Below are 16479 nucleotides of genomic sequence, written 5' to 3' on the forward strand. Positions count from 1 at the left end.
TCCGCGGTCGGGCCGGCTACTTTCCGTGCGCGGTACTGTAATGGTTCTCTTTTACGTCGGTCTCCTTTAAGGGGCGCGTGCGCGGGTGCGCGCGCGTGGGGCTGTGTGTGCGCCCGTGTGGAGCCGTGTGTGTGCGCGCGTGTGTGTGTGTGTGCGCGCGTGTGTGTGTGCGTGCGTGCGTGTGTCGGGCTGCGAGTGTGTGTGTGCACGAGCGCGCGCACGCCGAGGGCCGGAGAGTCAGGCAGACCCCCGGGAAGGAGGAGTTATGTAGATTACGGATGAACATTCTGGAGGGGAGTGAGGAGAGGAGGGAAGGAGAAGCAGAGCCAGGAGAGCGCGGAGCGGCGGAGGCCCTTCCCGCAGGAGCAGGAGGCGGCAGCGGCGGCGGAGTGGGCGGTGGAGGAGGAGGTGGAGGACGCGCGGGCTGGAGGCGGCGGCGGCGGCGGCGGCGGCTGCTGCTGCGGCTGCAACTGGAAGCTTTGAGCCGGAACCGCGGGTGAACTTGGGCGCCACGTTCCCGGCGAAGGGTCCCGGAGGATGGTGAATGCGAGCTGCCGCTGACCCTGATTCCACCACTGCTTCTTGGGGGCAGGCGAGCGCGGGCCCCCCACCCCACCCTGGTCTCCTCCCTTTGCCCGGCTGTGGGTGAACCTGCAGGCTCCTTACCCACCCAGACGACTTTTTCTTGAAAGGAAATCAGGGAGGGAGGGAGAGGGAGAAGTGGGAGAAAAGGAAGGGGAGCTCGTCCATCCTTTGAAGCACAGTTCACTATGATCTTACTCACATTCAGCACTGGAAGACGGTTGGATTTCGTGCATCGTTCGGGGGTTTTTTTCTTGCAAACCTTGCTTTGGATTTTATGTGCTACCGTCTGCGGAACGGAGCAGTATTTCAATGTGGAGGTAAGAGTATGAGGGCTTTCTTCCTACCCCCTTCCCTGGGTTGAACCCTGAAACGTTCCGTTCACAGAGCTACTCCCGGTAGCTCTGAGCTGCCAGTGTCTCAACACATTGTTTCCCTTGCAGCCGCGGAGATGCTAGTTGAGTTTGCCTGTGTCTTAGGTGATGGATGCGCTTGAGATTGAGAATCCGTTATCCCCAGCAGCACAAAGCACAATGCTGCGCGCTCAAAGACACAATTGTGGCTGGTCCATGCTTTTCACACAGGGAAGAGGTGAAGTCCTACAGATAGCAAACGTGCTTTTATGATGGATAAACTGCTCGGGAAATGGAGAAAGCATGGCTTGGCATCCTGTGTTCCCTTAGCATTGTTCCTGAAATCTTTCTCCCTGTGTTTTGTGCCTAACAAAGGAGGTTCAAATCAAGGAATCTAGAGGAGAGCGTGGGAATACTTGATGTGCTTAATGACATTACTTTGTGATAAAACACTTGACTAGACAGAGTCTTTTTCTCATTTAGACATAACTTAATACTCTGTAACTAGATCTGGCTACACAGAGGACATAAAATTCATCTCTTTTTAAGTGTCTCCCCTGCCCCTCCCCCGCCAACTGAAAATAAATGTGGCCCCATGTAATAGTTCTGAGATGTGTTTTTAATTTGATTTCACACTCTCATGGCAAAGCAGAGAGGGTTTATAGTCTGTCATTTGCTTTACTTTGATAGTTGTGGAAACAGGCAGACACAAAGCAAAAGGGAACTTGAGGATAAGGACTTGTCAGACCTCTGCCAAAGTACTCTTCCTGTCATCAACTCAGCACTGAAGCCAATGATGTACAATAAATCAATGGAAGCTTGAATACACCTGGGCTCTCATACCAGTTTATCAAATACATGCTAGAAGACAATGATAGTAAGAATGTCTTAGTTGAAAACAAGAAAAACCTCATTTTGATGAAATCATCTGTCCTCTGACATCTGTCCTTTGACATCAAAGAATTATGAATAGGTCTCTGAACAATAATGTGATTAAAAAAATATTATTGATCCTTTAAAGCTTATTGATATTTTACTGTGAGTGTTTGTTTACACAATAGCAGGACCTGTTGCACAGTATTTAAATGTGTTTCATGTAACACATTTATATACAAACTGTGCATAATAGATGCCATGTGTGAGAGCATATTCTGAATATAACCCTGTGTTTATATGAACTGTTCTTAGGATCCTATATGATAAGTGATGGTTGGTGGAGAAGCATAGTATTTGCAAAAGTAAGAACCATTCTCAAAAGAGTCAGAGTAGTTTACAGATGTTGGATATGATCATATTACACAAAATCCCCCAGTTCAAAAACCAAAACTGTTTAACCGTAGGAAAGTAAAACTTTGTTTTCCTGAATTAAAAGAGAGATGGAAGAGTCTGAAAGTCCAAACTTCTCTTGATTGCAAATTTGAACTTTTGGAATTATATGCCACAGATGGATTTTTGTACCTAACATTTAATTCAAGAGATAATTTAATGTTGAAATGAAGAAATAATTAGTTCATAGACTGAAGGAATAAAGTGGCAAGCTGTTGTTTCTAATGTCATAAACAGAAGGGCCTATTGCCTCAGATTGGTGGTGGTGGTTTTGGTGGTGAGGTGTGTGTGCTGTGGGGTAGGTGGTTTAAAGTAAGTGCTAGGTTTTATCTTGCTCACTAAAGAGATGGAGGGAGGGCCTGGACTGAAGGCTGCCTGCTTTGGGAAAGTCTTAGATTTGCTTTGAGACCTATTGGAATAGCATAGCTTCCTTTTTGAGGCTAAACACAAATGTGATGGTTTTTCTTCATAGTTGGAATAGATCAATTATTTCAAATAATATTATAGGAGATAAGTTATGATTTGGAGGAAAGATTGCATTTTGAATTTCCATTATCTCTTGCTTCATTAAGAGTCATAAAAATGATCATGCAAACATGTTCATAAGTGAGAGTCATTTTTTCCATCTTTATAGTATTTAAGTTATTCCATTCATATTTATTACACAATACAAAGATGTAAATATGACAGATTAAAGGCATGTGCTTTCTAAGTCCTTATAAAACTTTAGTTTGTATTATTTATAAATAGTGTTTTTTAAGCTTGTAAGCTGTTCCTTAGTTGGGTTTGATGTTTCATTATGTGTAATGATAGCCTCTTTTTTTTTTTTTTAATGATTAGAGTAGCAGTTAGTAAATTCAACATATTGTAAAGAACCATGGGATGCCAGGATGTGTTCTGACATAAATTTCTGCCTGATTCACCTTTATTAAATATTTCTTTTTGGTAGAAAACACTAATGGGAAAAACAGTGCTTCATATCATTTCCAGAAAAGGCACTTATATCATGTTCCTCATTCTTGCTTCCAAAACATAGTGAGGATGCTTTATTTGATTGATTCTCAAGGACAATCTTAAAATAAATAGTAATGTTATCAATCATGCATGAAGTTTATATGATCATAATTTTTTTCTAGTAAGTAACCAAGTTATTATAGTTGGAAAGAAGTTTCTTATAGATGCTTTGTATGCTAACAACTGAAATTTCAGTGCTTTCTTCCTCCCTGAACTTCAAAATCTGTGAACCCCTTACTTTTGATTTCTTACTTTGAGGTTTAAGAAACTGTATTTTTTACCATGAAAGAGTGATGGTAGGTGGAGGTTTCTCTTTAACTCTTTCCTATCTGATTTTTCAGACTATAAACATATGAAATTTTAGGGAAGATTATCAGATTAAAGATTTTTTTTTTCATTATGTTGCTGAAAACCTATCATAGAGAAAGAAAGAGTGCATTTTGGGTCTTCCTGTTTTTGTTTTTAAGAAGCAAAATAGAATATCTTTTTCAACTACAAAAGGTCATACATTACCAAAAACAGTCCTATGGAAAAGAGTCAATGCATTCCTCTTCTTTTATATTTCAAGTAGAACAATGCTTAATGCTAATTTTTAGTGCATTTTTGTTTAAAGACTTGTATATGGATGGATTCCTTTTGGGGGGCTGGACCTTTTAGTGTGTAGATATTAGCATGATACAAAGGAGGTACATTGCTAATATTAACTAAAAGTCAGAGATGGCTGTCATTGGATAGCAGCCTGAATCAGAGATATTCATTGGTCAGAATAAGCAAATTGTTAACAGAATCATGATTTAATATCTATATCAAAAATCATTTTATATCTAAAATGAATATCTTGCTGTAGGAATTCTTAAGATCATAAGTCTCTTTCTCTCTTGATATTCTGCAACCATTTTGACCTGAAATTTGAGGCAGAACATAGTTCATGGTAGAAGTAACTTTCATGGTCAACTTGAGTAACTTGTCAAATGTTAAATTTATGAGCTGCATATTTTTTATTATTTTGAAACAATACTACACAACACCAATAAGGAACAGTATTTTTTTTTTAAGGAATAGTATTTTTTAAGTCAATGTAATGGTAAAATAAGAACATGTGATATTCAGTTTAATACACATATCAAAGCATAAGAAGGTATTAATTTGTGACAAGTACTATCTTTATAAATCAAACATTGATTTTTGTTTTCATAATTAAAGAAGTGAGATTATGGATTTTAAAGGGCTATTTTAGGATAAATACTGGGACTGGAAAGTAAAACCCTATATTGTTCTTGGAATGTGATTTTTGACCTGACTTAGTGTTTATTCACCTTTGTCAGATATATGTGAATCTTCCTGTAAGGTCAAAGTTTACTTGAAGTAGTTTTATAGTGCATACAAACTTGTCATTATTTGATGATGAGACATTTCAAAAAGATAAGAAAAAGATAATTGGGGCCTATTTTTTTTTTCAACATTGTTTATTTGCTACTTGTTTTAATAATTGGCAGGCAGTTGTACATTTGCTCATGGAAAGATGGTGACATCAGGATCTGGTCAGCCTCCTCTGCTGACAGCATCCCCAAATTTTCCATGGTAGCAGTTTTTAATTGTTTAAAACAAGGGCTGTATGACTGATTCAAATGCACACTTCTATGCTTTGTAAGACATCCCAAATATTACGATTCGAAATGTTCATAAGGGCCACGCCTGTGACCAGAAGACCAGTAGACTCAGCAGTCCCCAGGTTCTCCAGCCTCTCCTGTGTGGCCTACCTTAGGGCTTTCTGCTTTCAGAGTTGCCCCTTCAGGTTGCCAGATCTGGGATTATTTGGATTTATTTGAAAAACCCTTATGGTTTGTCTATGCTAATGAGATAGATGATTTCTTACTGTCTCTATGAGAAATACAAGAAGAGCAACCACTTAAAGTCCATCCCTCGCTATACAACTAGGTTTTGTCTTTCAGTGTCTTTTTCCTTGTCAAGTAAAGGTAGAGCTGGGTTCAGTAACAGTATCTCTGGAATCAGGTTATAAGTAGCATATCTAAAATTTCTACTTTTCCTTATGCTATTTCAGGTTATTAACATAAGAAAATTAGTGAATGTGCCTTTTATTTTTATTTACTTTTATTGAGGCACTGTATTTGACTTAGAGGTACAGGATCACACCCTGGATGTGTATGTTAGGATACCACACCCACCAGCAAGATAGCCATAGTTCACCACAGACCACTATATTCCCTCCCTACTCTGCTACCTCCCTTCCCTCCCCTCTAGTAGCCTCAATCCTGCCCTCAGATTTCCTGGGTTGGTTATTGATTTGCTTGTATCTGACCCTTTGTCATTTACATGTGGAGTATAGGAAAACAAAACAGCACAGAATTTAATGGACCTCTGAAGAAAATTCTTTTCTTTGAAGTTCCTTTATGTAAATCTGTTTCACTGCCTGACCTGCCCAACTACTAAAAATACACCTATTCAGAATATTTGGTAAACCACAAGTTGGGATTATTTCAAAGCTAAAAACAGCCATTGAATATTCTAATCAGTTAGTTAAATCCATTCTGTGTGAGGAAAGAAAGATTTATTTCTTTATGCTCCTTGAGATTTCTGGACCTTTCAGCATATCACATTGACAGTCATGTTTCATGTTACTTTCTATCACAATTCATTTTAAATAATTATACCCATAATTATTTATTGTGGGAAATGTAGTGATTGATGGCACATGTTCTAGAAATACATTGTTAATTATTTATTAACAATTATTTATTTATTTATTTAGTGTATTAATTAATACATTAATACACGTTAAATATTAAATTAATAATGGCAAAGTTAATCTCTATGAACCTCAGTGTACAGATCTATAAAATAGGGATGCAAATAGTATTTGTGTCCTAGAGTTATTTTGAAGATTAAATGAATATATAGATATTTGTGTAGTACTATATAAATATATATGAGAATGCCTTCATGTGATTAAATGATACTTTTTGGTGTCATTGGCCATGGTAAAAAATAAATGTTGATTCAGAAGAAATTGATTTGATAGAATCTAATTACATAAAAGTCTATGATGTTAAGATATATGGACTAGTCTAGGGAGATTTTAATAATTTGTTCATTTTAAAATTTATAAAATAATGAAAACCAACCAAGCACATTGGTACATTTTCTTCCCATGGGTTTTTCTTAGACAGTTTAATTCAAGAATGTGATTTTCACATTTTTTCTCTGTCATCTGTTACTATCATAGAATGTCAAGTTCAGCTCACACCTTTTACAAGATTGAGTTTGCTGAAATCTGTTCATATTTTCTAATGCCATGGACAATCAACAGGCCTTTATGATTCAATGGACATCTTTATTTTAATTGGCTCCATGCCCAATGCTTCCTCTCTATAGTAGGCATAGGATTCAATATATAATATAGGCCACTCTAAGTTATACCCCAAAATTAAAATATGGAAGTAATTTTTTTAATTAATAGAGAAGGAAGAGAGACAGAGATTAATGTTTTATGTAATGACAAAGAAATTCTTAGAAATAGTAGTGGCATCCAAATAACATTTGGGATAAAAGGTAGACAGCTCTATAGGATAATAGACTTGTAGGACAAAAAGTGAAGAGGTACAGGCTTCAGCTTGGGTTCTGGTACTCATAGCTTTGATCTTGGGGAAGTCATTTCTTTCATGCCTTCATCTGAAAAAATGAGAATTGAAATAAACTTCACTACGGCCATTTAAAATTTGAAATTCTGTTGTATTTACTTCAAGTTTTAATATAGCCTGAGGTTGGAGACAATGAACATATTGACCCTGTGTATTATTAGATCACAAAAGTAAAATGTTTTTAAGTTTTTTTCCTCGTGTGTGTGTGTCATTAAAGAAATATAAACCATACAACAAATCTAACATTTCTTATCATTTTTAGTGACATAGTGTTCCAATTTGGAAATAATTCTAGCCTTCTGCTGAGTAGTAAAAACACTGGCAGCAAATTATATGTAATTTTGAAATCAATTTTTGGCCAAGGTAGCAAACTTTAAAAATTTAATGTTAAAAACATGGCTTAATGTTATTTTGAAATATGTATAGCATCTACAAGTGGTACCTCAATCATAAAAAGGCAAGTTGGAATAAGATCAAAATTTAATTTTTTTTTTTTTTTGGAGGGGGAGAAAGTTCTCAATATTCAAATCTACCACCCAGCTCTACAAATATACACATATTGTGTAACGAGGTGAAGTGTTTATATTACACATCTTTTGCCCATTGTTGAAAATGATTTTTGTGCATGATTCTTGAGGGTATTTGTTAATTTTTATAACACATTTTGAATGTGAAAATGCAAAATAATTTGTAAAATATGCAGTTTAGTGATTAACAAAAATATTTTGATATCAGAAGGATACATTGCTAAGTAGAAATATGTGTGACACTTAATTTTCTTTCACCTTTTTCTTAGAAAAGTTATTAATAAATTTTGAGGTAATTAATGAAACCATATTTTATTGTTGCTTCTGTCATTTAGAACTCTTTCTTAGGGTTTCACTGTAACTGTTTGTCATTATGATTCTTGGGTGTGCATCAGTAGAATATTTTGATGAGCTACATAATGGAAACTTAGCCAAAATATAAGAGTAACCCTCTGTAACCCCCTAACATTTCATTTAATGTGACCTGTGGGTGTAGTATATAAAAGGAGGCTAGAGGGAGCTATTGAGTTGTAAAGACTTCAGAGGCATGGAAGAACTTGGTTTAAAATCAAAGAAACTGTATGATCAAATGTCTTAAAATAAATCATAGTCAATCAATAAGAATTTAAGGAAGTCAATGAACACATGGTTCACAATTTGAGATGTAAGCTGGATTTACTGACAGCCACTTGGTACCAGTGATTACATACATATTTGATGAACTAGGGAGGAAATTAGTACTTATCTAGTGAGCGGGGGAGGAGTTTTGGACATGACAACGAACCTTATAAAGCAGTTTAATTAGAAATTACACTAACTTCTCAACAGTTACTAAGGTAAATATATCAAATGCTTTAAGGACTTATTGAATAAGTATTTTTCAATGAAGGTAGATTTTAAAATGCAGTTTTTACCTACTCTTTAAAATACAAAAAAAAAAAAAAAAAAAGAGCCACAAAAGTATGACTTTGAATAGGAATCACAAAATATTTTTGGTTGGGCAGATTTTATGACTTCTGGTTGAGAGAAGTGTAAGAAAAAAAGATCATCACTATTACATCCAGACATACCACCATTCAGTTTTGCTGTTACAGCCTACTTATGAGTTCCAGTCAGTTTATGTTTTTTAATTTAGTCCAGCTAAGTAAAATATGAAGTAAGCCTTGGCCCTACAGACACATGTTCTCGGGAGAGATAATTTTTAGATTGATACAGTCATATGACCAAATAAACCTAAATAAACTACTCACAGAAATGGAATTTTACAGTATTTGTTTTAGCCATGCTTAAGTTAACAGGGAATAAAATGCCCCATTTTAAGGGAAGCTGGTTACTTTTATGAACTTTATTTAAGTCCCCAAATTGCAGGCACCTGCGATGATGTCAGTGGAATGTAGGCAAGTGCTTCTGCACAAGGCTGATGCCGAGTCAGCCCCTGAGTGATGTCAGTGGAGGCATTTTTTTTTTTTTCCATGGGAACATTCACAGTTGAATTCATACCATGTGTTAAAAGTTTCTCATCATTTTTAGTGATTGGATATTTGAGTTTGTTTCAGACTTCTAATTTCTATGCATTCTTTCCCTTTTATTTGTTTTATTTTAAACAATTGCCAGGCAGTTCCTTCTCATGGTTCTGCTTGTTTCTTTTAGTTGGGATCTTGAGGGACTTCATATTTTAACTATATTGCAGGATGCCAAGGTTGGATAAAATATTATGAGAAATTACATTTTCCTCCCTCTCCTCTTTCATTGTGAATAAGGTAGAATAGCTTCAAATAACTTCCAGAAACAAGTATATACTCAGTAATTTGTATGAAATTGAGAACAAACATAAAACATACTCCCAGTTTCCGGTAAAACCCTTTTGGAATCTTGGAGTCCTTTAATATTTCTACAACTATATTCGTAAAACATACTAATTTTCTCCTCTGTGAAATTTGGAGCAAAATGAAAATTTGCTCCATGGATTACTGAGGCAAAATATCTAAGCAGTTTCTGGCTTGTATGACCATCAATAAAGTGAATTTTTTAGTTTAATTGCTTATCTATAGCACAGGCTTTGCAATCAGAGTACTGAGACAATGCCAAGCAATCTCCTTTTTAACTAAAAATAGGGTGTACTCAGTTCCTTTATTCCCACTGATGACCAGTAATATAGAAAAGTTATGTGCTAATATTATATTCTAAATAGACAAATCCAAATAACCAGTAAAATGATAATACCTAGAATTGATATTATTGAACACCTTATTTTAATAATTACAAAGCAATGTTAATATTTCTGATGAGGCATTTACTTTGTGCATGGTAGTTTTCCTTTGCTAATATCCTATGTGTTCCAGACCTAAAATAATTAATATAGAAAATGAAAATACTAAGCTTGTTTAGAGCATATAGTCTTATCTGTAGTAAAGTACTGTATAGATTGATGCTGATGACTTGATGTCTCAAGATTAAATATGTGATGGTCAGTTTAGTTTTACTACTGAATAATCTTTATGTCTGTTTAATTGTTAGAGAATTGGTAAAATATAATCTTAAATGTGATATTAGTCATAACATTGCTCAACTGTCATATTGACGTTTACTATTAATTGTGATTTTTCAAAGCATTTAGGAAGATTTGAATATATTCCAAAATGAAGAGAATATATTCCAAAATGAAAAGCAGTGTAGAAAATGTAAGGAAACTCTATACGTAAGATCTGTGTTCCAGTTCCCTGCTAGGGTTAATATTTCTGTATCACCTTTTTTTCCTAATTATTTTATTTAATTTTATGGCCTGTTTTATGGATGATAGAGTTTATTTTTATATTGCATTGATTGGGTAGAAGCTATAAATGTAATTTTTTTAATTGCCTTTTTTTTTAGTTAACATAAAGGGGAGTTTCTCAGCTATATATTAGAACAAAGATGGAGCAGATGTCTCACACGTTAATGAGTAGCTCCTCCTGATTTTAGAATAGTCCTAATATCTGGTTGTTGTCTTTGTTGTAGAAAGAATGAAACTTCAACTCAGTGGTTGACTAAAGAATACAAAACAAACAAACAAACAAACAAACAAAAACATATTCAGCCTTAAGATCATTGCAGTACATAGCTGTCAGGACTCAGATCATTCTTATAATTAATTGGTTTCTCAACCCATTTACAAAGGTGAGAAGTTAGCTGATTTTCAAAATTTCTCAGTTACATATCCATTAAGTTATCTCACTTTTTTTGAAATCAGTATACTATAATGGCCATGTGCCAGAACTTTGGAAGAAATGCTTAAAAAACTGAACTCTCTCATAACAAACTCTAGAGTGAGCCAAGCTACTGTGTGTCCCTGTTTACTCAGATTAAAAATAATAATAATAAAAAAACAACGGGCAGTACCATCCAACTCCAGAGTTCCTAAAGATTAAAGAGACTGAGGATTAAAGAGACAAGTTCAGTAACAACTCCTGACTTAGCCTACTTTTAATAAACAAAAAATGGACAAAACTACATGTTAGTGGTTCTCACTGGACATCAGATAATAAGGAACAGTCATCTTTGAAAGATAGGAAAAAACAAGATGAACTTTCTGCTCTCCTTAATTTCCCACTTTGAGAGAGTTTGCAGTCAATAAAAGGTATACAGAAAGCAAGAAACTGTGGTTGAACCTAGCAGGATTAAATTAAGGAAATGAAGCTGAGGGTGTGGAGAGACCAGATTAGCCAGATTTCACAGGTCAGAATCCTGGAGAGGAATGAGCTATAGAGGGTGAAAGTGCCAGACATCTGCAGAGATTTCCCCTGGACTACTCATTTGAGAACTGTTCTGCCTTTTCTTGTGAAATAACTACTGGGGTCGGGTGAAAGAAATAGTTGTAGGACATTATTCACTGTCCAAGTGATGCTGGGAGTTGACCCTATCCATCAGCATGACCAGAAGGACAGGGGACATTTTTAGGACAGGGGAATTGTCAGAAACAGCTTGCCTTAGAGTGGGAAAAAATTAGCCCTGGACTGAAAATTGTTCTAATTCTTTTTGGGAAGCATGGGAGATAGGTTTCAAAATGCTTATTTATTTAATTGAGGTTATGTTGGTTTACCACACTACATGTATTTTGGAGGTATAAGTTCACACCCCTTTAGAAGTATGTTCTCACACCACCTCTACCACAAAAGCTCCGAAGATCTTCCTTCACCGTCAAGTGCTCCCCTTACCACTTGGCTTTGCATCTTTAATCTTTTCAACCTCCTGTCCCCCAGCCTCAATTTATAGTCTACATTTCTGGAGGTATTTTTGGTTGTTTTGTTTATTCATATTCCCCATATGTGTGAAATCATCTAGTACTTGTCTTTCTCCTGACTTTTCAAGTATCAAAACCCCCGTCCATTTGGTCATGTTGCAAATGGCACATTTTCACGTTTTTTGCTTCCTTTTAAGCAGAGCAGTATCCCATTGTTTATACCACATCTTCTTAATCAGCTTATCTTAGTTCTGTAATAAACATAGAAAGTGCATTATCCCTTGGGATTAGTGTGTTTGCATTCTTTAGGCAGATACCTAGGAGTGGAATTGCTGGATCTTACAGTAGATCTATTTTGAATATTTGGAGTAACCTCTGAACTGTTTTCCATAGAGGCTTGCCCAGTCTATTTCTGATTAAAACATCAGATGCTTTCCCACCACAAACCAACTGCTTCCCACCACAAAGCTCAGTAAGACACAGGAACATAAAATATACTAAGTACCTAACAAGTTAATGTCCACAGTATCTGCTACCCAATTTAAAAAAAGAAAAAAAATGCAAAGAATTGGGTAAGTGCAACCCGTGATGGGGGGGGGGGGAAGTAACTAAACTGATTCAGAAATGACACATATGTTACTGTGAACAGCCAAGAATATTAAAAGTTATTGTATTTTTTTGTGTTTCATAATTGAGACATTGAAAAAGGCTTCAGTCTCACATATTGAGGCTAATGTAACATTAAAGGTATACTAGAAATTAATGGAAGTTTTCACATTCCCGAAGAAAAAAATAACAGGAATAGAAATGTAATATGAGTACCTCAAAGGGAGAGGAACAAAAAAGAGTATTTGATGATATAATGACTGCAATTTTTTCAGAAAGTCAGGTAAACTAAAATTTTTCTGTAAACTCAAAGATCCAAGAAACTTAAGGAATCCCAAGAACAAGAAAATAAAATAACACCTAAACTTATTATAATAAAATTGCTAAGATGAATAGTAACAAGAAAATATTAAGATCATCAAAGAAAAAACAAAACAAAACAACATGTATAGGAGTATCTTCCTTTCTTAATAACAGAAATAATATGAGAATATATTAGAGAAACACTTTGAAATGCCAAAGGAAAAATAAATAAACTGTCTACTAGAACTTCATATTCAGTAAAAATTACTTTAAAATGATCTAGGCCTATAAAGCTGAAAGTTGCCAGCACCAGTGTACTAGCAGTGCATGAAATGTTAAGGGACATCCAATCCCTAGAAGCAGAATAAATGTCAGGTGATATGTCTGTGATCACAAACACTATTATCTAATGGAATACTATTCAGTAATAAAGAATGAGCTATTGTGATGATGAATGAATCTCAAAAGAATTATGAGTGAATGAAGGCAGACAAACAGAACATATGGTATGATGTTCATTTACATAACATAGAAAATGGGCTTTGGCACTTGCTTGAGAGTTGGGGCTAGTTGGGAAAGATTACAAAGAGGTAAGAGAAACTTTCAGTTGTACCTGAGTATTTTAATTTCCCTAATTGGAATGGCATCACAGTGTAAGTCAATACTCAACCAAATTGTACATTTTAAATATGTGTGCTTTATTATACATCAATCGTACCTCAACAAAGCCCTTAAGAGTGGTGTATAGAATAAGCGATCAGTTATTAGTATATAATGGTCAACCTAATAAACAAATGCTACTAATTACATATGTGTGATAGCTTAATTTAAATGGGAAAGGTTCCATTACTCTCTATGGTCTATTCTCTAAAAGGTTAAAATACCTATCTCTTAGGTATTTTAGGCCTATGAAGCTGGGCCATGTTTTATTCTATAATCTTTTTCTGGGCAATGTATGAATCCCAGTGATTTCAAATATGAAGGCAACTGCTAAATTTTGCCTCTAGTTTAAATCCCTATTCTTAGCTTTCCCAGTGTTCTCATACACTAGTCTCACTAACACAATAGTCTTACTTTAGCCAATGCCAAGTGTTTCAGTCTGTCCTCTGTCCCGGTATTGCCTCTTCTAGTTCTTTTCATCACTGAATTTGTACCACCTACCACCTGGGTGCCCATGTTAAGAGTAGGTCCTGATTCCCCGGCTCTCTGCCGCCCACTCAATAGTTCTAATCAATAGTCCCTTTTCCTATAACATATCTTCAACCTGTTCATTTCTCATGTTTACACACTATTGTGAGCCTCTATGAATTCTAGGCTGGACATTTTGTATTACCCCATGGCCTGTGAGTCCTGTCGACACCAGACCCTGCCTGTCTTTCTAGCTTTAAAACTTAAAGTTTATCTCCTCCTCCCTGTAATGTAGTATAATGGTTATGAAACAAAGGATTCGTGCTCTCCTAAAAATTGTCAGGAATTCCTATGAATTTTTACTATGTGATATATGTCTATGTTTACAGTATTACACAAACCTGAGACTGTTTAAATATTCATCTAGAAAAGCATGTAAAAAAAAAGCAATAGTAAATCCTTTATTTTAACTTAAATAAAATGTATGAACTTTACCAAAAATAATGCTATCAGGAAATATTATTTTATGTTTGTTGAAATAGTTTTAAAATCTGACTTAAAAGATAACTGAATTCTCATATTTGTTTCTACATTCACCTTTGAAATATTCGTCATTTAGACTCTGGTGAGCACCTGTCAATGGCAGGCAAGTCAGAGTGAAAGGCATATAATATCTTATTAACAAAATTTTGTCTGTTCCTTTGTTTTGTTTCTTTATATTCCTCATATGAGTGAAATCATCTGGTATTTGTCTTTCTCCTGACTTGTTTTGCTTAGCTTAATCCTTTTAGTTCTATCCTTGTTGCAAATGGCAAGATTTCAAAACTAAAGCAAACCCTAGAAATCTGACTGTAAAACTGGAGCTACCAGAAGGAGAGTAGGAGGATAGGGGTGAAGGAGGAGAAGGGAACCCAGTGAACTCTTGTGCATATTATGAGTACCTTGGTTGTGGGTGTGGTGTGGTAACACATCTGAAGAGATGTGAACCTATGTATCTGAATTATATACAGTGTTATAAACCAATGCTACCTCAGTTTAAAAAATAATAGAACTTTGATAAAAGAGAACCCTGGTACATTGTCAGTTGGATTGAAAACTGGTCCAGTCTCTATGGAAAATAGTATGGGGAGCCTCAGAACATTAAAGATCTACCACATGGTGCAGCTACTCCTTCCTAGGTATCTACCTGAATAATATCAAAATTAATTCAAGGGATATATGCAGTTATGTTCATTTGCAGTACTATTTTTATAATAGTAAAACTATGGAAACAACATAAATGCCCCACAGTGTATGATTAGATAAAAATGTGGCATATACACAGTGGAATATTATTCATCTAACAAATGGATGAAATCTTGTTATTTATGACAACATGAATAGAAATGAAATAGATTATACTAAACTAAATATGTTAGAAGGAAACAAAATACAGATCATCTCATTTACTTATGAAGTATAAAGAAATAAAGCAAAGGAATAGACAAAATCAAACAAAACTAAGCCTTGGATTCTGACTACAGATCTGAGGATGGGGAAGTGCAGCAAAAGATGGAGCACTTGCAATGGACTGTATGGAGGATTACTAATACCTCGGTGTTGGGAGCAGAAGAGGTGTGAAGCTGACTCCTAAAGCATATACTGTTAAAACTGTACTATAAACCAACATCACCTCAATTAAAACAAAACAGCAACAACAGCAAAAAACAGTAGTTGTGACCTAACAGGCTACTCTAAGAGTTTTAGGACCAGATTTGAAAACCACTGCTTTAAAAGTCATACTGGGTCCCTCCCTGGTGGCACAACAGGTTAAAGCACAGCACTGAGAAGCTAGTCACTTCAGAATGAGTTCCATCCCCGCCTGCCCCAGAGGTGACCCACATGGTATGATGCGGCAGACCTCTCCTTACCTGCCTGCTGCTCCCTTCAGTTGGCCTTTTCTGCTGCTCTCCACTCTGTCTCTGGTGAATCCTCTCAATGCCTCTGCACCTCTGCTCTGGCCTGTACCTCAGCTCTGTATGTGTAAATAAATAAATCTAAAAAAAAAAAAAAAAAACAAAAGTCACACCATTTTCCCTTTTCATCCTGGATATTGCCAAGATTCATCCATCTTAGTCTTTATCAAATTGCTTAACATCATCATTTCTTCCTCATATGTTCTTTTAGTGTTCAGTGTGAATGTTATCTGGCCTTCTCTAATCTCCATTTTCACCTCCAGCATCTAATAACACGATTGTGCACTGATGATAATCATCTCTATGTATTTTTAATAGCATTTTGCCTCAAAGTTAGATACTGACATCTCCATTTTAGTTATTGTTTAGATGATGACTCATTTGTTTGTCTTTAGTTGGTCTTTATGAAAATAGGTTCTGACCCAGGCGATTCACTGCCATGTGAAGTTTAGGAAGTCATGAGTAGTGTATCAATGAATGGCAGGAAAAACTGGAGATTATACCTTTCTTTTCTTTTCCCAGTTTTGTCTATTTCTTTATCAGGCAGTCCCTCAGCGAGAATGTACCAGGGAAGGAATAACTATTAATAAATGAACAAATAAATCACATTCAAAAGTCCTTTAAATGACTTATAAATTGCTAAGTTTAACTCTGACACTTAGAACTAAGTAACAACTTCCTTTGTTTTTCTGTGTCTTTGAGATTTGATCTTTCTGTCTCTGGAATTATGTAGGCCAAATTCATTTTTTGCTGGGGTGGGAGGGTAAATTTCAGGGGATTTAAAGTCAACAGTTTTTATCTAGAACA

The 16479-nt window shown here is 35.7% G+C and overlaps 1 protein-coding gene across 1 annotated transcript in view; it reads left to right on the forward strand.

Moving 5' to 3' along the window:
- Positions 1-477: 477 nt before the first annotated feature.
- The window catches only part of MMP16 (matrix metallopeptidase 16 (membrane-inserted)), a 223935-nt gene continuing 207933 nt past the window's right edge, over positions 478-16479 (forward strand). The window contains exon 1 of the mRNA XM_004679749.2: positions 478-902. Within this exon, the coding sequence (XP_004679806.1) occupies positions 771-902 (132 nt within the window). The 5' untranslated portion in view covers positions 478-770. The remainder of the gene's footprint in view (positions 903-16479) is intronic.

Source organism: Condylura cristata, unplaced genomic scaffold (genome assembly GCF_000260355.1).
Source record: "Condylura cristata isolate star-nosed mole 26May11 unplaced genomic scaffold, ConCri1.0 scaffold00009, whole genome shotgun sequence".
Classification (NCBI taxonomy): domain Eukaryota; kingdom Metazoa; phylum Chordata; class Mammalia; order Eulipotyphla; family Talpidae; genus Condylura; species Condylura cristata.